This window comes from Mustela erminea, chromosome 6 (genome assembly GCF_009829155.1).
Source record: "Mustela erminea isolate mMusErm1 chromosome 6, mMusErm1.Pri, whole genome shotgun sequence".
Classification (NCBI taxonomy): Eukaryota; Metazoa; Chordata; class Mammalia; order Carnivora; family Mustelidae; genus Mustela; species Mustela erminea.
Genome location: NC_045619.1, coordinates 26,304,852 through 26,332,110, shown reverse-complemented (window position 1 = coordinate 26,332,110; position 27,259 = coordinate 26,304,852). Strand labels below are relative to the sequence as shown.

General features: G+C 41.1%; 1 protein-coding gene across 2 annotated transcripts in view; it reads left to right on the top strand.

Annotated features, from left to right (window-relative positions):
- The window catches only part of CRADD (CASP2 and RIPK1 domain containing adaptor with death domain), a 177,456-nt gene extending 155,399 nt beyond the window's left edge, over positions 1–22,057 (top strand). For both annotated transcript variants that reach the window (XM_032346770.1, XM_032346771.1), the window contains exon 3: positions 21,246–22,057. In XM_032346770.1, coding sequence (XP_032202661.1) covers positions 21,246–21,547 — 302 coding nt within the window. In that variant the 3' untranslated portion in view covers positions 21,548–22,057. The remainder of the gene's footprint in view (positions 1–21,245) is intronic.
- The last annotated feature ends 5,202 nt before the right edge of the window (positions 22,058–27,259 follow it).

Below are 27,259 nucleotides of genomic sequence, written 5' to 3'. Positions count from 1 at the left end.
AAAGAAGATGAGAGAGAGAGCATGAGAGGGAGGGAGGGTTAGAGGAAGAAACAGACTCCCCACTGAGCAGGGAGCCTGATGTGAGACTCGATCCTGAGACTCCAGGGTCATGAACTGAACTGAAGGCAGGTGCTTAACCAACTGAGCCACCCAGGTGCCCCTCATTCACCTGTCAGTTCTTACAAATAAGGCTGCTATGAACATGCATGTACAAGACTTTGTATGGACATAGGTTTTCTTTTCTTTTTGGTATGCACCTACGAGTGGAATGGCCGTATTATGTATATGTTTAACTTTTTTTTTTTTTTTAAGATTTTATTTATTTATTTATTTGACAGACAGAGATCACAAGTAGGCAGAGAGGCAGGCAGAGAGAGAGGGGAAGGGAAGCAGGCTCCCTGCTGAGCAGAGAGCGGATGCGGGGCTTGATCCCAGGACCCTGGGATCATGACCTGAGCCAAAGGCAACAGCTTTAACCCACTGAGCCACCCAGGTGCTCCTATGTTTAGCTTTTTAAGAGACTGCTGTACTGTTTTCAGAAGTGGTTGTCCCTTTATATGTTCCCACCAGCCGTACCTGAGAGTTTTGATTTCTTCTACATCCTTGCCATCATTGTGTATGTCTTCTTAATTTTTCTCATTTTAATAAGTATATAGTGGTATCTCACTGTGGTTTTCATTTGCATATCTCTAATGACTAATGATGCCGGACATCTTTTCATGTATTTATTTGCCATCTATATATCTTTGTAGTTGAAGTGTCTGTTCAAATCTTTGGCATTTTTAAATTGGGTTGTTTTCTTATTAGGCTCAGAGAATTCTTTGTGTGTCTTTTCTAAGGTATATGACTTGTAAGTATTTTCTTCCAGTCTGTAGTTTGTCTTTTCATTCTCTTAGTAGTGTCTTCCAAAGAGGAGAACTTTTACATGTTGATGACATCTTGTTCTTCTATGGATCATGCTTTTGGTGTCACTTTTAAGAAATCTTTACTTAAGCTAAAGTTGCACATGTTTTCCACCTAATGTGTCCTTCAGGAAGTTATGTAGTTATGGGTTTTTCATTTGGGACTCCTGAAGTTTATATACGGCATGAAGTGTAGATTGAAGTTCTCTCCTTGTCGTCTAGATAGCCAACTGTTTCCGCATCCTTTGTGGAAAAGACTCTGCTATCTCTGCACCATGGCCTATGCGCCTTTGTCGAAAATCCATTGTTCATACAGGTGTAGATCTCTTTCTCGACTTCAGGCTATTGCATTGATCTAGTTCTCTATTTTTTTCATGAATATCACACTGTTTTCATTTCTTAGGAATGAGTCTTGAAATCAAGAAGTATAATTCTCCAACTTTGTTCTTTTTTGCAATTATTTGGCTCTTCTGGTTCTCCTTATAAGGAGATCCTTCACGTCTCCTTATAAGTTTTAGAAATAACTTGTCCATTCCTATTTAAAAATATTCTGGGATTTGGATTGAGAGTGATTTCGACTGAGAGTTGCTGAGCTTTCATGGGGCTGTGTCCATGGGAGGAAGGCATTCAAACATCATTTTTATATCTGAACAACTGGAATTTTGAGACCAGTACAGCATTTAAAAAATTTTCCACAGCCTCACTTCCAAGTTTATTGAAAACCCACCTGTGCAAAATGGTGTTATTCCTTGCCAATGGATACAAAGAAAAATAAAATGTTCTAATTCTGGCCCTTATTTCTTATAAATTCACCCTTTTAAAAAATCTCCTCCCAGAGACAGAGAATAAGACGATTATCTTGGGTAGTTTTTCACCTCTGTGAAAAGATCACAGATAATTGGGAGAATCTGTGCTTTCTTCAGCGAGAAGGGTCCCTTTTGCTCTTCTTTCCCCCACTGGCTACAGGCTCATTCACCAAGCAGTAGACTGTTGTAGCCTGTGGCTTGGTGCAGGAGTTGCAAACCAGACACATGTAGGGCCTGAGAGATCCCGGACAAAGGAGAGCAGCCCAGCCACTGGGCTTTCAAGTGCATTGGAGAGAGTGGATGTTGGGGACTAACCAGCATGAGGATGACTCTGATGAGCTGACAGGCAAAGCCACAAATCTGGAATTTTGTGAAAGCTCCCAATTTTCAAATGGAGTCGCTGTAGTTTTTTGAACAGCACAGGCCAAATGAAACATATCTGTGGGCCAGATTAAGTCCACTGGCTACCAGTGTGCAGTATACAATGGATGGGTTCTTTCATTTGCTTTCAGGTTCGGCTCTTTCATCAGCTCCCCAAAGGATTCATTAACAATTGCTTATAGAGTACTCATAATGTGCCAGGAAGTGCTCAGTACCCAGGAAGTTGATCAGTGGTAGGAGGAACCCTTTCGATTCCTGTGCTGGAGGGGCTCCTGCTCCAGTGTGGGGCTTAAGGGGGTATAGAGACATTCCCGTGCCACCTCCCGTGCCATTCTCTCCTGAATCTGCCCCTCCCCTGTATTCTGTCACTCTTTTCAGGCCTCCTGGAAGGCCATGGTTGATGGTACTTGGAGGAGTCCCGGAAGGCTTCTCTGAGGAGGTAACAATGTGAGTTACTTATTGAAGGTAGAGTGGAAATTGGCCAGCTGAATGTACACTAGAACAACGTTCATCAGATTTCTGGTCGCTGCCCGTTTGTGGGACATGAAGTCAATTTAATGATTGAATTCGGAATTAAAATAAAATAGGATATCGTATAGTAAAGGTCAGTATTTTATGCTTTGTGAAACTTCTTTTTCAGTTTTAACACACACATATATGCGTGTGCTTCTAATACATGTATTTTTGGTCAAAAGCCAGAAAAGCATAGTCTGGAAACATTTTCATTTTTTGAGAATCACAAGGAGATTAAAAGAGTCTTTATTAAGGATGACCCCATGTTATTTCTGAGATCCTTTTATGAATTGTTAACTTCAGCTGTGACGTGCAGCTCTGAGTAGGCACAGAATACCCACTGGGCTAGGCATCGATGCCAGATGATGGGGAGAATGAGCAAGTGACTTTCATTCCTCCGATTTTATTTCCTGCCTTGTTTTCCTGGTTAAATAAATGAATTCGTCTAGATTGGTAGTGTTCACGCCCCAAGTTCCACAGAGGTGCTCTTGGCACACTGCCGACCCTTTCCGTGAATAGCTAAATTTGCTCCCTGCTGGATCATTAGCCCTGAGCAGTGCCCCTCAGCCTAGTAGGCCTCAATTCATATTTGCTGAATTAGCATAACTGTTTTCAGACTACCAGCCCATTTTATGGGAAATTAGGGGTATTTGAATTAATTGATTAAAAGTATTACTGAAGTTTCACTTTAGGCACAAAATCTGAAACCATGCAAATCCAAAGGAAATTAAAATTTTGTCAAGAGTTACAAAGTCCCAAAGCAAAGTGGAACTCACTGTGGTGCTCGGCTCTTGCTAACTGGCCGCACTCCCCGGCTTTGCCCGGTTACTCTGGCCTTATGTGAGGTGTTCAGAATGTGCCCCCTACCTGAGATGCAACTCCGCCATACATTTTTTAAAAATTTTATTTATGTATTTATTTGAGAGAGAGATAGAACGAGAGAGCATGAGAGGGGAGGTCAGAGGGAGAAGCAGACTCCCTGTGGAGCTGGGAGCCCGATGTGGGACCCGATCCCAGGACTCCAGGATCATGACCTGAGCCAAAGGCAGTCACCCAACCAACTGAGCCACCCAGGTGCCCCTGCCATATATCTTTTTAAACCCAAGGTCTTAAAAGACATTTGGTGGGAGATGTTAGTACCGTGCATTGTGTCCTCACTCTGAGTAAGACACACAGTTTCTGTCTGACTAAAACTCACGCTTCACCCATGCCAGGTGCTTTCTACAGACCACGTGTGTGCTTGCAGGTTAACAGCTTTCAGGGTCCCTATAGTCTCTGAGGTTCAGGGTCCTGCCTCTCTGTCCGTAGAATGTGCCGTCAGGTCATCGGTGTGGAAGTGGTCTGTCTGACCAATGCTAGTTCTGTGAGACTGTCATCTTCCTTCTCCCTGATTCCAGACGGATGTGTTTGTCTGTCTGTCTGTCTGCGCGTCTGTTGTGCATGTGCTAGGTTCCCACTGCGTTTGTAGGCCATTAAGGCATCTGCACCTTTCCTCTTGAGCTGCATTTAAGACAAGCTGAAAACGTTCTGTGCCATCATGCTTGATTTTCTAAGCTTGATAGGATGTCCCATTTATCCCAACACAAATTAAATCTTGTTAGTATCATTCCATCGATCTATCCGAATTATTTTAATTCTTGATTATGTCAATCACCGCATTCTTCGTCCCTCCCAGTGGTGGGAAGAAGGCAACTTAAAAGTCCTGCCTTCTATCCCTCTCCCCCAGTTGCTGGTAAGAGGACTGGAAGTTTCACTTTTGAAATTATTATGGTGTCATAACTTTGAAAGATTTTGCTAGGCAAAATCATTGTCTTCTTTTACTTCTTTGGGCTTATCGCTCCGCTGTTCAGCCTGGTGGAACTCCGTTGAAGAAATGTACTTCATGCAGGTGCCTGGAGTCACCTGTCTGTAAGCACTCATTAGTGATTGTATCCTTCCTCTGGGCAGGTTTAGTACTGATGAGGAGAGCGTATCTATCAGAGTTGTTATTTTATAACTTACATGCAGTCAAAACTTTTTTAAAGTAACTCTCTTTCACTCTTTAATGACAAGGAACCAGTGACAAAGATAATGTCAAAGGACCCTGGGGGTACCTTGTTTCCTTCCGTTTGGGTATCAGTTTAAATATCGATGTTTTGATCTTGAAGACTAAAATAGAGTTACAGATGTTTTTAAACAATTTTGAAACTTCTGAAGAACAGTCATCCGTGGGAAATAATGTGATAAAAGAGTTCATTTTGCCTATTTAGAAAAGGGGAATACCCAAAATTTATATTTGTATAATAGAACTTCCATATAAAGAAATCTTTAATGTCATTTGCTTGTTGCCTGTTGAAAAGCAGTGTCGTCATTAGTGTTGAGAATTTGCAATTAGTCACTTATGCACGCTGGGTAATATACAAGGCACTTTGGAATTTTGTCTCTCAACAACTACACTCTGTTTTTAATTTCAAAAGGGTAGTTTTGAAGCACGTTTCAATAAACCAAGTAATTTTTGCCACCTGCCAATAAGTTTGTGACTTAGAAATACTAGAAACAGGGCTGCATTATGACTTGCCTGGGCTGGAGGCACTCTTGCCTTTGTGGCCCCTTCCTCCATAAAAAAATATTAAAAATGACATTTTAGGACTCTATTGGTATAAAGATGAATATATTAATATTATATTCAAACATTTTCTTTGACTGAAGTTCATTTTTTTCTTCTCATTTTGAAAGAAATTAAAACATTTTCATGGGCTTCAAAAAGTTATGTGGGCTCTCATCCCTGTCCTCACTGTGCTTAATGGATAAATAGACTCTGATTAGAAGTTATTTTTCTGGGACACCTGGATGGCTCAGTTAGTTAAGCGGCTGCCTTCGGCTCAGGTCATGATTCCAGGGTCCTGGGATCGAGCCCCGCATCAGGCTCCCTGCTCAGCAGAGAGCCTGTTTCTCTCTCTCTCCCTCTGCCGGCTGCTCTGCTTACTTGTGCTCTCTATCGCTCTGTCAAATAAATAAAATCTTTTTAAAAAGTTATTTTTCCTTTTTAGTTTATTAATTGTTCTTTTGTGTTTAATGTCCATATATATATATATATATATATATGTGTGTGTGTGTGTGTGTGTATATATATATATATATATTTTTTTTTTTAAGTGGGAAAAAACTTCTTTTCTGTAGAGCATCTCTTTTAAACTCAATAAGCAGCTGCATATTGGTGGGAGTAACCTGTATCAGCCCTGACATTTCTCAACAACTATTCTGAATTAAGGTAAAGAAGACTTCAAGAAAGTGGTAAAACAGAAATGTAGGTCTTTTACATAACTGATTGAAACCGGCTACATGGTCCGAAGCTATCAGCATTTACCCATTTTTTAATTTCAAACAGAATATAATGATCAAGAAATACAACACTTACTGCTCCTTTAGCCCTCTTCCTTTCCTATAGTACTGTAAAGCCATGTTTCTCTGTTTTTACTATCTAGTGGTTTTAAGGTTTAACAGTGGAAGATCAAGCGTTATTTCTCATTCATTCATATTTTAATAATTATTCTGCTATGTTTATAAAAATTATACATGTTCATTATAAAGAATCCAAGGAATAAAGAAGAGAATAAATAAACAATCACAAATCCTATGACTTAGAAATAAACCTCGACAACATGTGAATGTCCCCATTTGACATCTCTTTAAGCATGTTTGTAAATGGGAAGATGGACGGATGGATGGAAGAAAGAAAGAAAGAGAAAAAGAAAAAGAAAGAAAAAAAGGAAATGCTTTTACAAAAGTAGATAACATGATGCATACTGGTTTTTAAATTTAAAGACCATTACATTTAATTTTATTTGAATTAAAGGAAAATAAACTAAGTGAAAAGAAATTAAACTTTGAATAAACAATTTTTTTCACAGTAAGAAATGTACTTTTTTTCCTTCTGTGGTTAAGAGATGATGAAGAACTTGATGTTTTGTTTTTGTTTTTTTCTTCTCCCCCAGTTAGGTTTCTCAGTAGACATTAGTGCTGTTCACACAGGTCTCTCCCCATCCTGGGATACAGGAGTATCCCGCATTCCCTTCTAGGTAGGTATGACGTTGTGACTTGCTCTAGCCACAAAACGTGAACGGAAGTGAGCAGAAGGTCACTTAGGGATTGATGTATTTAATTGCCAGATCTATTATTCTTATCCTTTCTTTCCGTCTTGATAAACACGGGTTCTCATGTGACTGTGGAGAAGTGTAATATCAGTGCAGCCTAGAATGCAGAACTAGCTCATGGGTGTGCTAAAGAGCCATGTGGACCTGCAGTGGTGGGCATGTGAGAGAGAAATGAAATCTGTTCTGTTAAGTCACTGAGATTTAGGGCTTCTTTCCTATCATAGATAACAGTCTCTCCTGACTGCTGCCTCCCCATTTTAGAAAGTGTTAATTTCAGAACACCTGAGTGGCTCAGTTGGTTAAGTGTCTGCCTTCAGCTCGGGTCATGATCCCAGGGTCCTGAGATCAAGTCCCACATCGGGTTCCTTGCTCCATGGGGAGCCTGCTTCTTCCTCTGCCTGCCACATCCCTGCTTGTGCTCTCTTTCTCTCTGACAATTAAATAAATAAAATATTAAAAAAGAAAGAGAGAGTTAATTCCTCTCTGCTATGATAAATGAGATCATTGACACTCTCCCTGTCTTTCTTTCTTCCCTTCTGGATTTTGGTTAGTTACATTGCTATATCACAAATTCAAGATACAATATTTATATTCTATTCTATAATCTAGCTTTAATTTTGATCACTTGTATTATTTTAATATAGTCAAGGTTAATACAGCATTGTATTCTCTTCAGTTGCTTTTTTTTTGTGGTTTTATTTATTTATGTATTAACATTTTATTTATTCATTTGACAGGGAGAGAGAGAGAGAGCGCACAAGTAGGCAGAGCGGCAGGCAGAGGCAGACAGAGAAACCTGCTTGTCTGGATCACAGAACCCTGGGATCATGACCTGAGCTGAAGGCAGATGCTTAACGACTGAGCCACTCAGGCATCCCTGTTCAGTTGTTTAAAATTAGTTTTATATTTAAATGAATTCAGTGTCCTGTACTAATCTTTTCACATGTCTTTCTTATTACTGATACCAAGAAATAAATCAAGGGGCTCAGGGCAGACTATCTGACAGGGGAGCATTGTACCCCAGAGAAGAGAAACATTTTATCATTTGTATTGCTTAGAATTTTGGGCACATGTTGATATGAAAAAGCAGACTTTTAGAGGTTTTATTATTGTTTTTAAATTATCTGTAAACAGTGCATCCTTTATTGCCTGCATCTAAAGCAAACATTGCCACCGACCCACTTTTGGTATGCCAGTGCTAGCGTCTTCATTTTGTTCACTGCACTTACTAGATGGATTGTCAAGACTTTTGAGGCACCTGGGTGGCTCAGTCTGTTAGGTGTCTGCCTTTGGCTCAAGACATGTTTGCAGGGTCCTGGGATTGAGCCCCAGATCAGGCGCCACTCAGTGGGGATTCTGCTTCTCCCTCTCCCTCTCCCTCAGTGCTCTCCCTCTCTCTCAAATAAATAAATAAAATCTTAAAAAAAAAAAAAAAGATTATTCTGAGCCTTCTTTTAAAAGTCTTCATGGCAAGTTCTTGAGTTTTTATCACTAATTTCCTACCAATTACCTATATATTTGAAAACCATTTTAGCTAAGAATAGTATTCATAGACTTTACTTTATTCCCCTTAGAATTTTGGAGGAATTGCTTTATTATCTTTTGCATTTAAAGTACTGTTGAAAATTTAATGGACTTTCTCCTCCTTGTAGCAACTTGCTTTTTCTGCTTAAGGAATTATTTTATTAGAACCAGAAACTCAATTATTTAGCCAGAATATGTCTCACTATTGATTTACTCTCTTATTAGTTATTCCTGAAACACAGTATTCTCTTTCATTTTAGAGATTCTGTTGCTTATTCATTTCAGGGATATTTTCTTGTTTTAGATCTTTGATTTCTTTGAGCTGGGTTTTCTACTTTAGGGATGCCCATTAACCTTTCAATGGATTATATTTTTCTCTCCTCCACAGTCATCATTTTTCTCCAGTTACTTTAAATTCTGCCTTTTATCTCTGTTTACCTCAAGTCTTTCCTGAATATAGATAAATTGAATCATGTTAATTCTATTCTTTGGTATTTCCAGTTTATGAATTTCATGATGATGCTGTTTTGGTCCTCAATTTATCGTTTTGGTATGACAAGCTGCTTTTAAAATCTCATTTTGTTATTTGATTATCTCATTGTTAAGCTCTTGTTTACTGTATTCATGTTCCTATTATACCCTTATTAAGTTGTTCTATGACAAAATGCTTTCTCTTATTTTGGCATCTGTGGATTTGTCAGGGTTTTTTTTTTTTTCCCCCATATAATGTTTTCCTTTTTAAATCACTTGTTACTCTAATATGTTACTCATTTGCTGTGGAGGCTGAGAAAAATCAAGGCCATCCCTCCTCGGGTTTAGCCTCAGCATAAGTACAGCCATCTCAGACCCCTGTTCCCAAGGGCTGAACTTTCCCCTACTTTACTTTAGTCCCAGGAAGCCCCCCCCTTCTTTAGTTCTAAAGACCCCCACCCTACTTTAGTATCAGAAAGCCCCACCCTGCTTTGGTTCCAGAAACCCCCTCTTTGCTTTAGTAACAGGAACCCATAAATACCCCTGCCTTAGTTAAGCTCGGGGTGCAAGTCCCTACTCCGCTGTGTCGGGCGTACTTGGGCCCAAGCTTAAGCTTGTCAAATAAACCCTCGTGTGATTGCATCGGTGCTTGGCTCCTTGGTAGTCTCTCGGATGCAAAAACTCGGGCACAACATTGCCATTCCATTTCATTCTGTCTTGTACCTGATGGAGCAGCTGGATTCTGCCTTTGGTGCTCTGATACACTGGTGATTTCTCCTTGACCCCCTTCTGACCCCTTGGAGGACTGGCTGTTTCCTGTTCTTTAGCTTAAGGGCACATGTAGGCAGAAGAGTCAGGGCAGGGGACTGAGCTCAGTTGAATTGTTTGTTGTGATATGGAACACCTGTGCCCAGCAGTCTTTACCAAGACCATATGAAATGTCTTGTCACTTCTGCTAGGGATGGTCAGTCCTTATTGTTCACATTTCTGATCTTTCCATACCTCAATGTAGCAGTTACCATCCTCACTCTACTAAAGTTAGAAGAGAAAAAATAACCAATTCATTCCCCTCCAGATTTGGGGATAGGAGAGTGAATCTTTCAGTTGTTTGTTGAATAATCAATACAGCTCAGGGAATCAGGAATTGGAAAGTGGCTCTGCCATCTTTATTCATTGGCTTATTTTTATTACTTTTTGTTCATTTCCTTAAGTATTAGAGAGAGTGAAGACTGGAACTGGCCTCAGTTTGCCGTATTTACACAGAAGCCGTCTTGGAATCTTTCTGAGTCTTCAAATTAAACGTGGATGTGGCCCAGTTAAGTATAGAAAGCGAGTAGCTGCCTATGCTTCACCTTGACAGTATTTTATTATTATGGAGTCATGCCCCCTTTTTATTTTCTATTCAGTCCCAGATTATGCACTAAAATTTCTTTGGTTTTTGAGTGCTAAGTAACTTAAAAGTGGGAGCACTTGGTAACACTTTAGCCATAGAGTAGACAGCAGAGCTAAGTGAATTTATTATAATTGTAATGGATCATTGCTTTTAATTTGTTTGTTTATCTAACAACATTCATTTATGTAGTGAGTGCTGACTGTGTGCCAGGTACCATTTTAGGTGCCTGGGATACCTCATTAAACAAAAACCAACATGGTTCTCCTGCCTGTGAGGAGCTTCCATTCTAGCAGAGACAGGATGAGTGTGTGGGGTAAGGACAGATAGCAACAACAGACAACAGTGCGTTGGTGAGCTACAGATCAGAAAGTACTATGTAGATATGGGGGATCACAGAGTGGAATGGGTGCTGTGATTAAGAACAGGCTGGTCAGTCCGCGGGGGAGGGAGTCAGCGGAAGAACATTCCAGGGAGAGGGACCAGCTGTGCAAGGTCCTACGGTTCCAGGTTGGTGGGTGGTTTCAAGGAGCAGAGTGAATGGCAGGTTGATGGAGTTGAGTCAGGTCTGTGCAAGTACGTGAGAAAAATCAGTGGCCCAGAAAGTTGTAACATAAACTTGTAAAGTTTTTGTACTATTTTGAAAAAGTTGATTCTACCAGTATTCACTGGGTGTTTTGTTTGTTTATTTGCTATGGGAGGATAAGTTTCCATCTGTGATCTTTAAAAAGCTGAAGCAAATTAGCAAAAACCATAATTAAAACCACAGAAGTCTTTGCTCTGTCTAGAAGACATATAGGAAAAGTAATGCAACAATAAATGAATAGTTGTTCCCTAATGAGAAATCAAAAAACAAGATCTGTAGAAAATAAAATTGCTTTTTAAAAAGGTAGTATAATATGTTGTATCTAAATGAGGCTTTGGCAATCATCTGGTTTTACTTTTTACAAATGAGAATAAAATCCGGGAGAGGCTAAATGTCTAACCCCAAGTTATCTGGCTAGTTGATCGCAAATTCAAATAGGGATAGGGCCCATGCCTGCTGATTAATTCTTTGCCCCGAGCTGTGGTCACCCTGCCTCTGGCCTTTTATTTCAGGGAGAACTCCATTATTGCTAATAGTTTTGTTGTTGACCTTCCATGGACTTGATAGTCAAATCAAGTTTTCCATGACAATAAGTATGATTTACTTGTATTTTGCAACAGGGCCTTGTTATTTGAAGTGGGCAGTCAGTCACTTCATCATCCTGGAATCAGTTTTTGAAAGACCAGTTTATTTCTTCACCTTTCTGTGAGGACCACATTGTTCTCTGTGATTATCTATCAGAACAAGTGGTTCTAATTAGTTTTCTTTCCAAGGTGCTTTTCTTTCATTTCCCGGCAGCCAGTCCCTCCGCCAAAGGGATTTCTGGGCTGAGCCACTGCACTGGGGAACCAGGGTTCACGTGGGCCCTGGGAGGCGGCCGGTCAGGTTGGCTTTCTCAGGCTGGTAGCAACCTCTCCGTTTGCTACCCTCCCACAATAAACTGTTCTTTCTGTCTCAAATACATTCTTTCATTTGTGTGTGTTTTCACTAATGGTGTTGTTTTGAAATACATATTTTAGAATTTGCATTGGTATAGGTCTCCTTCTTTTTCTTACATTTCTGCTTTATCCTGACTGTCCAGCATTCCCTTTGTGCCCCCTCAAGTTTGTCTCTTCCCGTAGTAATGAGCTCAGATACTGCTTCCAGCAGATTTCTTCCCATAGAATTCTGACATGACCCCTCATGAATCTGTGTGAGAATGTTTCTGGGATCTGTGAACCCTAAAAGATGACAACTGGGTTAAAAGGCATATGCACACTTCCTAGCACAAACAACACAATTTGTATACAAACAGCTTTCTCCGTGTCCCTTATGGGACTTTTTTGGAGTTTTTCTGTGGTACATATACATAGGAACAAGATCATACACCACGTTCCAATTTACTCCCATGCCTGCTTGCTTATGGAATGGCTGCCCAGTCCTCATTCCCACCAGTGAGGAATATAGTTCTACATCTCCACATCTCTGCCAGAACTTGGTATTGCCTAGATTTCTAGGCACAAAAAGGGATTCATCATGATTATTTCCATTGTTATTTCTTAAATTTCTGGGTTTGAGCCTCTCTCTGAGTTTCCTCAAATTCGAGTCACCTTGTCGTAACTTCATCCTTTTTTCTGTGGAGGTGCTTATCTTTTTCCTCTTGGTTTTCGGGGGTCCTTGTACATCCACATAGTCCTGTCTCCTGGGCTTTAGACATTGACAAGTATCTTTGTCTATTCTGCTCTGTCATCTGGAATAATGGTCTCCTTCACTGAGCAGAAATTTTTATTTTTGATGGAAAAAAAAAACTCATCTTTTGGGATTCATTGAAAAAGACACTTCCCACTGCTGGTAATAAAGATAATCTCCATTATTTTTATTAACTTTGTAACTTTATCTTTTATGTTTTACCTTTATCCATACAGACTCCATCACTGTGTAGGGTGTGGTATAAAAAAGTATTGTTTTACATTTCCCTGTATAATTAGTTTTTCCCAGTTTGGAGAAAGCCTCTCCTTTCCCCATTATAAAATTTTAATTGTTATTATAAGAATTGTCATGTTTATTTAATAATAATGTCGTCCCACCCAGGGCATGAATGACTCTCCATTTATTCAGGTCTTGCTTTATGTCTTTTAATTCGTGCTTAAAATTTTCCCTGTTGAGGTCTTATGTGAACTTTGCTAACTTAATTTCTAGATACTTTATGGTTTTTATTGTTTATTTTTTATCATATTTTGTGTTTGTTGGTTTTTAAGTTGTTATCTGGTGATTTTACTCAGCCCTCTTAATTATTCTAGTGGATTATCTTTTTTTTTTTTTTTAAGATTTATCTGTTTATTTGAGAGAGAGAGAGACAGGCGGCACAGAGGGAGAGCAAGAGAGAGTCTCAAGCAGACTCTCTTCTCAGTGTGGAGTCCAAAGTGGGGCTCAATATCACAACCCTGAGATCACGTCCCAGGCTGAAGCCGAGTCAGACGCGTAACGGACTGTGCTACCCAGGCGTCCGTCTAAGGGATTATCTATTGATCCTGGCCTTTTCTTATGTATTAGATCAAATGATCTGAAAATAGTGATGGTTTTATCTCTTCCCCTCAAATGCTTATACCTAACTTCTTTTTTTCTTTATAGCTCTGGTTAGGACCTTCACTATTATATACAACAGTGGTGGTGACAGTGGGCATTCTTGTTTTGTTTCTGACCTTAAGGGGAAAATGTTTAAAAGATATCTATTAAATCACATGCTTATTGAAGATTTTCATAATCTTCACCAAGTTAAATAGGTTCCCCATATACCTAATTTTTAAAGAAATCTTTTTAAGAAATCATAAATATGTGTCAAATTTTATCAAATACTTTTTTGCATCTATTAAGATAATAGTGACTTATCCCTTTGGACTACTGAGGTATTGAATTAATTGATCTAGTGATATTAAAATTATTTTAATCCTGGGATAAATTCTACTTGTTTCTAATATATTATTTTAAATAGATCTTTTTTACTCAATAAATACTTGGGATTTTTACATATGAAATAATCATTGAAAAGAATTTGTAACTTTTCTTATATTCTCCTTATCCTGTTTCAAACAAAAAGTAAAGCAGCCTAATAAAATAGGCTATAGAACTTCTGTTATTTTTCAATTTCCTAGAACAACTTACAGAAGATAGGAAATTCAATGTTTCATGAACATTTGATATAGCTCACCTGTAAAACTGTCTGGGCCTAGGGCCCTTGAGCAGGGGAAGGCTTTGATTGCCATTTCAATGTATTTAATACTTAGGTCTATTCAAGTTTTCTATTTTTTCCTGCACCAGTTTTGGCATTATATATATCCCAGTATTCATCTAGATTTTAAAAATGTATCAGTATACTTGTGAGTGTTTATAAATTATTGCTTAGCAAATTTTTACTCCTACTGCCCTGTGAGAACATTTAATACACTGTCCTGGTGGTCTTAGACTTGGCCACATGCCTTGCTTTGGTCAATGGAACATCAGTGAACTCAGCCTGCAGAGGCCTTACATGTCCTTGAGGCAGGAGTTAGCCTTTTGCTCCTAAAAAGTGGCTGCACTAGAAAGGGGCAGTCTCTTAGTTCAACTTTTTTTCGGTCCAGCAAATCTAAAGCATGTGATACTCCCACCAGTGACAGTGGTTCACTGCAGCAGTGAGTTGAGAAGGGTAATCTATTACCAAATTCTGCATAGGAATGTATATAGTTTTTAAAAGTGCAACCCCATATCCAACTGAGTCACTGTTACAAGGAACTCATATGTACTTTATATCTCCGGCTATATCACAAAGTAACTGAAGTTTAAAAAGGAATTTTATAGGGGGCACCTGGGTGGCTCAGTCTGTTTAGCATCTGTCTTTGGCTCAGGTCATGATCCCCAGCATCCTGGGATGGAGCCCAATGTTTGGCTCCCTGCTCAGGGAGAGCCTGCTTCTCTCTCTCCCTCTACCCCTCTCCCCTACTTGTGCTCTCTTGAACATGCTCTCTCTCTCTCAAATAAATAAATAATATCTTTTTTTTTTTAAAGGAATTTTATAGTTAAAATCCTTTCTGTTATTGTAGATTCCTGAGCAGAGATTTATCTGAGTCTCCTAGCAGCTGTTTATGGGTCTGCTGCACCTTTGCTTTACTCCTTAATCTTCAGTCTCTGAACTGTGCTTTTGAATCCTTTACAGTTCCTCTTTTTTAGGTCACCGTTAAGGTGGCCTCATATTATAGAAGAATATAGATCAGAAAGGGGAGGTTGACCAGACAGGAAGATGGGCTTTCCTTCACCTGGAGATTGTACACTCAGCCAGGATAGACCAGGGGGTGCTGTCCATGCAAAGATTTGTTGGAAGAAATGACTTCTTTTTCTGGAACAAATAAAATAGTCAGAAGCACATACCTGTGGAGATGATGAATTAGAAACTTGACTTGGAAGAACTTTTTTAACAATATGATGAGTTTTTTTTCCCTTCCTTCCCCTATGTTCCTCTGTTTTGTTCTTAAGTTCCACATATGAGTGAAATCATATGATACTGTCTTTCTCTTAACTGTGGGAAACAAGCTGAGTTCTGCTGGAGGGGAGACTGGGGGCGAGGGGTAACTGGGTGACAGGTGTTAAGGAGGGCATGTGATGTGATGACCACTGGGTGTTATATGCAACTGATGAATCACTGAACTCTACCTCTGAAACTAATAATATACTATATGTTAATTAACAGAATTTGAATAAAATTAAGTTTAAAAGAAGAGTAAAATATGGTACTATACATTGAGTTCCATATTGTGCTCAGCAAGGGGCTAAATCTTGGAAGAGGGCAAGAAGTAGAAGACATGATCTCTACCCATGAGAGCTCAGGAGACAGAAGAGTCTTAAAAGAAACAAAAAAGTTAAGTATGAAACTTTTAGAACCGGACTCTAAATGCAATAAGAATGGGAAAGGAGATTTTTGGTGGTTAATTAGGTATGAATGAGGGAGGAGGAGATAGTTGGAGATGTAATGACCACAGGGAGGGGAGGGAGGAAGGATGGGCGTTCATAGGGAGATGGGGAATAGGGTATTTATCCCTTCAAATGGATGGCTTCGTTGTGGTAGAGGGGTTTGGTAGAGAATGTTGTTTTGTTTGAAACATAGGAGTTTTCACTTCACTGAGAATAGGATTACAGAGTTGCATGCAAGATTTAGAATCTGTATGAGAGAGAATATTCTGGCAGTACAGAAGGAGCTAATTCCCCATCTAGAATATTTTAAAACCAGTTACCACTTCTGTCACGGTATCTGGTGGTTCGTAACCAGGCACAGTGCTGCCTCAGCCCCAGGTATGTGGACTTATGTGCTCAAGCTGGGGTTACTAGCGCGTTGGAGGTGCAGGCCATGAACAGGTGCATGGACAGCCCTGCTTAATGGATGGCCCACCTCAAAGGCTTGTGATGCTTTTGGTGAGAAACACCAGACTTCCCACACACCAGTCATTCGGCTTCTGCTGGTACAATTTTTGCTCTCTCTTTGTACCACCTATACTGCTAACTCCTTGCTTGTATTTAAATTTACTTTTTATTTAAAAATCTACTTCTCTTTTTTGTTACTTTTGTGTCATTCTGGATCTGCTTTTTAACTTTTATTTACTTATCTTAATTCTTGTAGTCATGAGTTTGAAATGTTATTTATACTTTTCTAATTGTATTAAAATAGATACTATTTTAATAGTAGGACTGTTTATTTATTAGATTACTATTTGTTTAATAGATGACTATTCTAATACAGAATGCTCACCTGTGGACCTCTGGATATCCTCTTGTACACTGCTTGTGGTATGCACATCAAGCTCTGTGAACAGTGGCCAGATGGTCACAGTGGATTAATTTATAGCTTGACCTGATTTTATATAGTATATTCTTGGGCGTTGACATTAAAGCCTTGGGACTCTCATTTTTTTAATTTATTTTTTTTATTTTTTTAGATTTTTATTTATTTATTTGATAGAAATCACAAGGAGTCAGAGAGAGGGAGAAGCAGGCTCCCTGCTGAGCAGAGAGCCTGATGCAGGGTTCAATCCCAGGACCCTGAGATTATGACCCGAGCCGAAGGCAGAGACTTAAACTTCTGAGCCACCCAGGCTCCCCCCTTGGGACTCTCATTTTTTCAACTTTGCATTCAGCAGAATTCACACGTTGGAAGGGCCTCGTGAGGATACTCCTCCTGCTCGAGATCAGATAACACAAACAGCTGTTATGGTCTCCTCATGTCTGGAAGGTCTCCTTGGAAGGGTTTGGCGTGCTCTTGGCTGAGTAGTGCTTCTGTGCCCAGTTATTTTAGCTCCGGCCTATGTCCACAAACTGCTGGCCATCTCTGAGTTCCGAGGCAGTATTCCCAAGGGATATGTGATCCTGAACATGCAGAGGAATGAGAGCAAATACTGTCCTCACTCCCAAATAATTGACCCAAAGCCTATGTTGCATTAATAGTTGGCCAGGAGTCAGAAAGGTGACAGTGTAGCAGAACCACAGAGGCTCCCTCCCCAACACCTGATGAACTGATCCAAAACATTCGCCAGCATCAACCAACCAACCAAACAAAAAATCCAATCACAACTTTGATGCCATGTACTTTGAAAAATGGCAGGCCCTTTCCAAAGGAAGAAAACACCCCACCCTGAACCTTCAGAAGCAGCCCTAGGAAAAGAAGGGAGGGAAGGGTACAAAGTCCTCAGGACCCCTACTAAATCAGATTGGTATGAAGAAGCTGGTGGAGGAGGTGAGTACACCATCTTGGTTGATATCAGGTGACATTGTCAGCAGAGGCTGGAAGGCAACCCAGGGCAAGCCATCTCTGTGCTGAGCTACGGGAAAGAGACCGCAGGAGTGCGTGCACCCTGGCTAGGCAGAACAGGCTGCAGCATGAAACATTTCCTTGGCTTCCAAAAGAGAGAGCAGCACACTGGACCCCCAACCAGGGCAGGCCTAGTGTGTCCTGCCTTTCCTCTGTGGCAGAACACTGCGTAAAAAGCATCAGCCAAGCACAAATTGTAGCTCAGAGGGAGAGAGTGTTAGGAGTACCTTGGCTTACTGTAAAAGAGCAAACAGAAGCTCTGGATAGAGACGCTCGTGTTAAATGTGAGCAAGATGAAGGTGAGTGTCACGACAGCTACGTGAGAATGCTACGCAGAATACAGAAGGGAGCGGGGGTTGCGGAAACAGACATACAACCCGTTGGGCCCGAGCAGAAACCCAGTGCAAGGAAACTCAGCCTCACAAGTATTTCGTGCTGTCAGAGAGCTCAGGATCAATTCAGTGGAAATAAAAACTCAATGTAGTTATGAGAAGACAACAATGAGATTTTTTTAAATTTTCATTTTTAATTGTGATAAAATATAACATGAAACTGGCCATCTTTTCCATTTGGGGGAGTACAGTTCAGTAGTGTTAAGTACATTCCCGTTCTGCAGCCAGCCTCCAGAACTCCTCTCACGTTGCAGAACTGACTGCCCATGAAACAATTCCCCATTCCCCCCACGCTCTCCCCTGGTCACCACCATTCTTTCTATCTCAGTGAATTTCACTAGCACAGGTACTTCCTAAGAATGAGTTCATAGAGGACTTGTTCTTTGGTGACTGGCTAATTTCACTTGGCATAATGTCTTCAAGTCTTACCCATGTTGTAGCTTGAGACAGAATGTCTTCCCTTATAAGACTGAATAATATTCTGGGGCGTCTGGGTGGCTCAGAGGGTTAAGCCTCTGCCTTCGGCTCAGGTCATGATCCCAGGGTGCTGGGATTGAGCCCCGCATCGGGCTCTCTGCTCAGCAGGGGAGCCTGCTTCCTCCTCTCTCTCTGCCTGCCTCTCTGCCTACTTGTGATCTCTCTGTCCAATAAATAAATAAAATCTTTAAAAAAAAAAAAAAAGACTGAATAATATTCTAATGTATGATCTACCACGTTTTGTTTCTCCTTCCATTCCTTGATACATACTCGGTTGCTTCTACTTTTTGGCTACTGGGAATAATGCTGCTATGAAGATGGGTGTATAAATAACTCTTTGACTCACTGCTTTCAGTCCTTTTGGGTGTATAACCCGGGAGTAGAACTGCTAGATTGTATGATATCCCATGTCTTGTTGTTTAAGGAACCATCGCACTCTTTTCCGTAGCAGCTGTGCCATTCTATATCCTCACCAATACATGTTATTTTGGTGGGGCTTTTTTGTTTTGTTTTGTTTTTGTTGTTGTTTTGTTTTGACAATAGCCATTCTAGTGGAAATGAGGTTGAATGGGATTTTTAAAGTACACGTTGATGAGTGGGCTATCACCTGGGTAGCCCAGGCACTTAAGTGTCCAACTCTTAATTTCAGCTCAGGTCATGATGTCAGGGTTGTAAGATTGAGGTCTGTGTTGGACTCTGCCCGGGGCATGGAGCCTGCTTGAGATTGTCTCTCCCTTTCTCCGTCCCCTCACCCCTGCTTGTGTGCATACACTCTCTCTTGCTCTCTAAAACAAAAAAAAAGAGAAAGAGAAATGATACAGGCAAGAAATGAGGAAAGGAGGAAGAAACACCAAGTGTTAATTATACAGCATTAATGTAAAAATATGTAGTTTAGCTCTTAAATTTTCATATATTTTTTTCTCAGCGTTAAATCTTGTGTGTGTGTGTGTATGTGTTGCTGTTGTTGGTTAAATAGTTAACTATAAGTCAAAAAGTCATTTAGTTTTCACTTCTGTTTCTTTTTTTTTCTGTTAAATTCAAGCAAAATTAAATGACCCTTATGAGAAAAAAACCAATAATATAGTATATATGCTTGAAGAGTTATCCAGAGTAATGTTCACCAACTCTAAATGGTAGGTTATTGGAGGACTTGCTTTCTCTTTTGTACTCTTTTATGTGTCTTGAATTTTTTTTAATGAGCCCACATGTTTATGAAAGTGCCCATAGTTTTATAAAAGCCATAAAATTGTTACCATTAATATAAAATATTGGTCCGTAGTATCATCATTATTCTAGTTGGGTCTTAATCATTTAAAAAAATTACAGTCTTGTCTTGACAAACACCAGAAAGAGCCCTTGACAGTACTTTTGCAACTCGTGCCTCAGATATTGGCAACTGCCTTGGGGCGAAAGGCATGTGCAGTGGAAAACATTAGCTATTCTAATAGGATGCTTTTTGACTTCTTATTGAATTCATAAATCTAAACAATGAGCTGGTGAGTGTGAAGTGGGATTGACTCGGATTCCCGTGATGCTGGTGACAGAAAGCGTGGTACAAGTGTAGTGCGGTTTGTTGTGCATATGGCTGAATGAGGAATATGAAAACCGCACTTCTAGTTCGGCCCTAACCAATATGCAACACCAGAATTTTGGACGTTTGGAGTGCCTCTCACTCTCTGCACTTCCTTACACTGAACTTCTTTCTTTTCTTGAATTTGCCATGGTCTCCTGCCTCCGGGCCTTTGCACAGGCAATTTCCTCTCCTCAGGGCACACTTCCTTTATTGGGTTCTTTCTCGAGTTCAGGGCTTAGTTTTAGCCTCCTTCCTCTAGAAGGCCTTCTGCATTGTAACTGAAGGTACTTCTTCCTTGATATGCCTGGCAGTCTATAATAACTCACTTGGTGTCAGAGTTCCACAGAAGCCTGGCCTGGGGGCGACTGGATCTAGGAAGGGCAAGGTCAGGTTCTCTCATTGCTCTTCCATAGCACAAGTTTTGTTTTCTTCCTCTGGGCTCCACCAGGGTGGTAACTCTCCTCCAGCTACCTTGTGGCCTCTGGGTTTTCTTTTTTTCTCAGCAGGCCTCTTTGGTTCTGCTTCTGTTGGAAACTGCAACTTTTCTTGGTAATGTTCAAGTTTATCAGGAGAGAGTAGCTGTTCTGTTTAGCCCGTTTCCCTCCAGCACTAGCCATTCCTGCAGGAGAGGGTATCACCCCTGCACCCACAGGCCTGTGCCAGAGGGAACTGGGGCCCAGGCTGGCATTCTTAATTCCCTCTGAACCCCCTGCTTGGCCTCTCTGGTAAAAGAGATGGAGGGAAGAAAGCCTGTTATAAAGCTGTGTGTGCCATGAAATCCTAAACATATGTTTTATATATAAAAGACGAAAAAGAAAGGTCAAACCAGGGAGTGCCTGGGTGGCTCTGTGGGTTAAGGTCTCTGCCTTCGGCTTGGGTCATGATCCGAGGGTCCTGGGATCGAGCCCCACATCAGGCTCTCTGCTCAGCAGGGAGCCTGCTTCCCTTCTACTCTCTGCCTACTTGTGATCTCTGTCTGTCAAATAAATAGATAAAAATATTTAGGGGGGGGGGAAAAAGGTCAAATCATTATCAGTGGGTTTCTCTGATGGGATTTCTAGTTATTTTTATTTTCCTGTTTTAACCTTTTCTGTAATAAACATTTTCATAGACGCTAAATGGTATTTTGTAAGCTCCTCTATGTGTCCTTTGACTGAGCAGCCCTCAAGAAAACTAGGGGAAGCTGGCCCTGCCTGATGAAGCGTAATGCTGTTCTAGTCACTTTCTTCATCTCTGCCCCCATCTGATGTGTTCGTTCGCTCTTTCCCCCACGTCTCTCTTTTCTCCAGATGACCGGATGACCGGCATTCCTCCGCACATCCTCAACAGCTCGCCGTCAGACCAACAGATCAACCAGCTGGCCCAGCGGCTAGGCCCCGAGTGGGAGCCTGTGGTGCTGTCTCTGGGTCTGTCCCAGTCAGATATCTACCGCTGTAAGGCCAACCACCCCCACAACGTGCAGTCACAGATGGTGGAGGCCTTCATTCGCTGGCGCCAGCGCAATGGGAAGCAGGCTACCTTCCGGAGCCTGCACAGAGGCCTCCAGGCCGTGGAGGTGGACCCCTCAGTGCTCCAGCACATGTTGGAATGATGGGGTCTCCCGACCCCATCCCATGGGAGAGTGTGTCCCCAAGTTGCATGGGCAGAATCCTGACTTTCTCCCAGGGCAGGTAGTTTCTGGGCTTCCCGGAGGTGGGGGTAGGAGTGGGACGGGGTGGGGGGGGGGCGGGGGGCGTCTTTTCTTTTTAATGATCTGTAAATGAAAGGAGAAAATGAGATTTCCAGTTGGAGTTACTTGAAAGGCCAGATTACTCAGTAGCTCTACCACATCGACTTGACAATTCATTGTTCTTAATGTCTTGGAGATTGCATTGTTTTAATTGTGCAGGTTTTAATTGTGTGAGTGCCTTTTAATAAACTGGTAAATCATAATGGCTCAAAAAAATTACTGTCTTATCGTATTACATACAGATGTCCTATAGATAGATAGATAGAGATATCTGTCTATCCATATCTATATATAATATCTACTTTGATACTGCCTGGGAACTGAACTGTGGACTTTGCTATTATCGATGATAATAAAAAGTGAATTACTGTACAGAATGTGGCCTTTCATGAGACAGTATTATTTGTTTTTTCTCATTCCTGTAGTGCATAGATTAAGGGTGTAAAATTACAGTAGTCCTTTTTTTGGAACACAATTACTAGTAGTGACAAAATGGTTACTTTCTCCAGTCAGGATAAATCGCTCAGAGGGGATGTCTGCATTACGTTTAAGACACTGAAGCTCTAAGGCCAGTTCAGGTACAAGCGTCCATCCCTGAGCCCTTCATCTTTGAGAGATTGCTTAAGAAAATCCTGTGTTTAAAGGATTTAGTTGGGGGACAAAAGAGGGTGTGGTCTTTCCATTGACCGTTGCAGTGATTGAAGTGTTACACTCCCAAGGAGTATGACTTAGTCTTCTGTCTTTTTATTAATGACACATGGTATTTGTCAAATGCTTTTTTGTTTTCAATCAAGGGTTTTCATATATGTTATCTCATTTGGGCCTCACAAAAATGCTATGAAGTAGCTGGTCAAGAGAGGTGAGCCTCCTTCTGTAGTGAGATTCAGTGATTTGCAGGCGGTGAATGAGCTAGAATGTGTCTTTGGAGCCCTGCTCTTTCCACCTGGTCCCTGCTGCTTCTCCTCCTCTCTCTCCTGTGCTCCTCCAAGAAACTTGAGTCCCGCTCTCCTCTTGCTAACAGCATCGCTGTGGACAAGCTGCCCCTCTTCTCTGACCCTGTACAAAAGAGCAAATGATTACCCTCTCCTCCTAGATTTTTGTGATAATTAAGGGAATAATGTCTGCTAGCGTCTCATCCAGTGCCTGGCCCTTAGTCAGCTCTCAGAAGTGGGAACTGTTTGCTTACTGTTGTGGCTGCATACGGATGAAGTTCACAGGCAGAGCTGGTTGGTGGCTAGAGCTGAGGGCCCTGCAGGAGGACTGGGACCGTGTTTCCTGCTGAGCTTTAACATGTGATGTAATTTACTAACAGTACCATGGGTCCAATCAAGAGAGGGACAGGCGAACAGTCCCAATCCGTGATCTGTTCTTCTGAATAATTGGGGGATCTATTTCCTCATCTTAACCTAACTCGGGATTTTTTCCAAAGGGAAAACATTGTACTTTTTACCTCTATTCCAGGACAAGTATATAGAACAGCTGAGTTGAACATGACATGAGTGCTCCAAAAGGTGACAGGGACATGTCGATCACATCCTTATAGATGTCTGGCAACCATATTCCCTTTACTAAAGAAGATCAATTACAGGTCAACAGACAGTTCAAAAGGATGGTCTGCTGGCCTCATCAGCTCTAATTTTCCATTTTGTAGCCCAGCCATTAATTCATTATCTTGTAAAATTCTCAGAGACTTTGGCCCCATGACTACACTAGTGATAGACTGTACTTCTGTGGCATCTTCCACACTGCCTGTCATTCTGAATCTTGGACTTGTTACTTCGCTATTTGTTCCCCTGAGCTTGCTAACAGAGTTCCTTTGGCTTTTGTTCTCACCACATTTATGGCCAAGGGCTTATGGCTGGGCTCTGCTGCATCTGACTAGATGGCATTTTAGAAACGGGTGTGATGATTAGCTAGTTCATCTTCCCACCATTTGCTTGGAAAGCTGAATCCGTCATGCACAAAGACACTTCGGTGCTCTGTCCATCACTGGCTGCCAGGGCCGGTAGAGAGCTCTGACTTGCTGCTCTTAATGAGCGGGTGTCCCCCCCATCACATGGCAGCCGCAGCTGCTGGGCCTGCTCACGTTCTTGCAGATTTGCAGAATGCCAGAAACAGAGCATCTAAGTCACTACCTCATCTCTGCCTCTGGCTGTGGAGAGTGATGCCAAAGGCATTTGCCTGCCTCCCAGGAGAATGGGGTAGGTGACGTGCCTGCAAGGAGTCCACGTGTTTTTGCCTGGTTGAAGGTTCTACCGTTCCAGGCTGCCTACCTCCAAACAGAATTCTGAATGAGTACAGGGCAGTGGTAGAACGTTTGCAAGCACTGTCCAGAAAAATATAAAGTCTTACTCCACTCTGCTTCTGGGTGCACATGCGTGTACATTCATGAGTATGCCCTCTTACCTTTTTTAAAAACTAGAACTTTTAGGAAGTTTTACTCAGTACAAAATAGTGCATGCCCATTATAGCAGTTTAGAAAATACCAGTGACCACGAATAAAAAATAAAAATTACCCCTACCCCATCTTCCAAAGATAACCACTAGGACACCCCAGTTTTAGTCTCTATCCCCAGTTACTTTCCTATGGCTGCATATGCTTTTTGTAATGAAAACGAGATTGTATCAAAGCAACTGTAACTATAAGACGTAGTTAAAGGATACACAAAATTAAAAGATCTGATGTAGGTATCCATAATCCCAGTTTTCAAGATCTACTACAAAGCTGTAGGAGTCAGAAGTATGGGCACAAAATAGACACATGGCTCAATGGAACGGAATGCAGAGCCCAGAAACAAACCCATGCACTTATGGTCAATTAATCTATAAGGGAAGAGACAAGAATATGTAATGGGGAAAAGACAGTCTCTTCAACAAATGATGCTAGGAAAACTGGACAGTTACATACAAAGGGATGAAACTGGATCAATCACACCATTCACAAAAATCATCTCAAAATGGATTAAGGAACTAAATGTGAGACCTAAAGCAAAAAAAGCTCCTAAAAGAAAACAGAGGCAGTAATCTCTCAGCCATAACCCTTAGTAATGTATTTATGGATATGTTTCCTCAGGCAAGGGAAACAAAAGCAAAAATAAACTACTGAGACTACATCAAACTAAAAAGCTTCTGCAAAAGAAGCCATCAACAAGATGAAAGGGCAACCTACTGAATGGGAGAAAATCTTTGTAAAAGATATATCTGATAAGGAGTTAATGTCCCAAATATATAAAGAACGTATATAACTCAACACCAGAAAAACAAATAATCCAATTAAAAAATGGGTAGAAGACCTTAATAGACATTTTTCCAGAGAAGACAGGCAGATGGCCAACAGACACATGAAAAGCTGATCAACATCACTCATCATTGGGGAGATGCAAATCAAAACCACAGTGAGATGCCGCTGCACGCTGTCAGAGTGGCTAAAATCAGAAAGACAAGAAATAAGTGTTGGTGAGCATGTGGAGAAGAGGGAACCTTTGTGCATTGTTGGTGGGAATGAACATTGGTGCAGCCACTATGGAAAACAGTATGGAGAGTCCTCAAAAAAACAAAAATAGAACTACCATACAATCCAGCAATTCCACTTCTGGAAATTTACCCAGAGAAAATGAAAACACTAGTTTGAAAAGCTGTCTACACCCCTAGGTTTATTGCAGCATTATTTACCATAGCCAAGAGACGGAAGCAACTTAAGTATCCATCTGTGGATGAATGGATAAAGAAGTGGCATATGTTTACAATGGAATATTCCTCAGTCATAAAAAAGAATAAAATCTTGCCATTTGTGACAACATAGATATAATTTTAGGGTACTAGGCCGAGTGAAATAAACCAGACAGAAAAAGACAAATGCCATAGGATTTCACTTATATGAGCTATCTAAAAAACAAAACAAATGAACAAACAAAACAAACAGGCTAATATGTACAGAAAAGAAAATGTTGGTTATGAGGTGTGGGGAGGGGATGTGTTGGGTGGGCAGGCAAAATAGATTAAGGGGATCATGAAGTATAACCTTCCAGCTATAAAATAAGTAACTCATGAGGATGCAATGCACAGCATCAGGAACATGATATTGTAAGAACTTCGCATAATGACACATGTTAACTGGATTTATCATGGGGATCATTTCACAATGTGTAAAAACATCGAATCACTATGATGTGCACCTGAAATGAATAGGATGTAGTATGTCAATTATACTTCAATAAAAAAATGGGATTGTATTGTACATGGTGTTTTACAATTGGCTTCTTTTATTTAACATATAGCTGTCTTTGCATGTCATTAAAGATTTTTCTATACCAGTGATTTTCATTGTCCTTTGTGTTTGGAGCACACTTTCAAGTCCTATAATTTTCGGCAACATGTTTGAAGACATTAAAAAGACTTGCTACTGAATGTAAGAATGTCTTTCACTGTCAAAACATCCGCCATTTTTCCACTATTTGTCTGACGCCCCCCTTTAGAACCAGGTCCTTCCTTGCTTGAGTAGAGCTTTTGGCTGCTCCCACTACCGTACACTCATATCCTAAAAAAGCAAAATTGAGCACTTTCCTATAAACATTCTGGGCTTAATCTGAGCTTTTTATTTATTCCTCACAGCAGGAGGCCCTCTCCTTTGCTCTGTGTGACCCCCTCCACTCCATGTTCCATTTGTATACGCGTGTGCGGTGGCCGATCTGAACCGGTGTGTGTGGCTCTGTTCTCCACCGTCCCGTTTAGCGGTGGCGTACTTGCCCGCGTAGGCGTGCGTCATGATTTGTTAACCACTCTCCTATGACATGAAAGGGACCTGTAGGTGGTTTTTGTTCTGTCACTTTTATAAGCCGTGATGTGATGCAAGGGAGTTCCTCGTTGTTAAATGTTTACCTCCCGCAGAAGCTACAATGAGCTGGATCCCTCTTTTGTTTAGTTCCAGACATATTTAAATTTTATTATCAGTTAGTTTTATTATATAGCAAACTGCCCCACCATGTGTTGGCTTAAAACTTAAATCCTGGCTTAAACTTAAGTTCACAAATCTGGGAGCCAGGTGGACTGTCTCCACTGGACTCATGCAGCTGTGGTCAGCGGGTGGGCTGGCCGAGGCCCGATGATCCAGGATGGCCTCGTTTGCATGCCTGGCAAGTAGCTCGCGGCTGCCTGCAGCAACAGAGGTGTCTTGTCACACCTCTCCATCCACGAAATTTGCCCTGCCTCCTTCGCTTGGTAGTGGTCGCCAGGGTCCGGCGGGCAGCAAGAGGAAAACCCTAGCGGGCAAGCACTTTTCAAGCCTCTGTTTGCCTCCATTTTACCAATAATTCTGTTGGCTGAAGCGAGTCCAAAAGCCAGCCCAGAGTCAAAGTGGGAGGGCTCTACCAAAGGGCATTGGGAGAGGGAGGGCAATAATTTGGGTCCATTTTTTGCAATCAACTACAGTCAGTATTTTAAAGTTGAGATTTCTCGGCCCTATCGACAAAGTTTGGCCACCCGCAATAATGGGCAGGCCCCTTTGCAGAGTGCTGCTGTTCTTGCCTTGGACAGGATCTACACTTCTTACCCAGCTCCTCTGCCTGCTGTGTTACC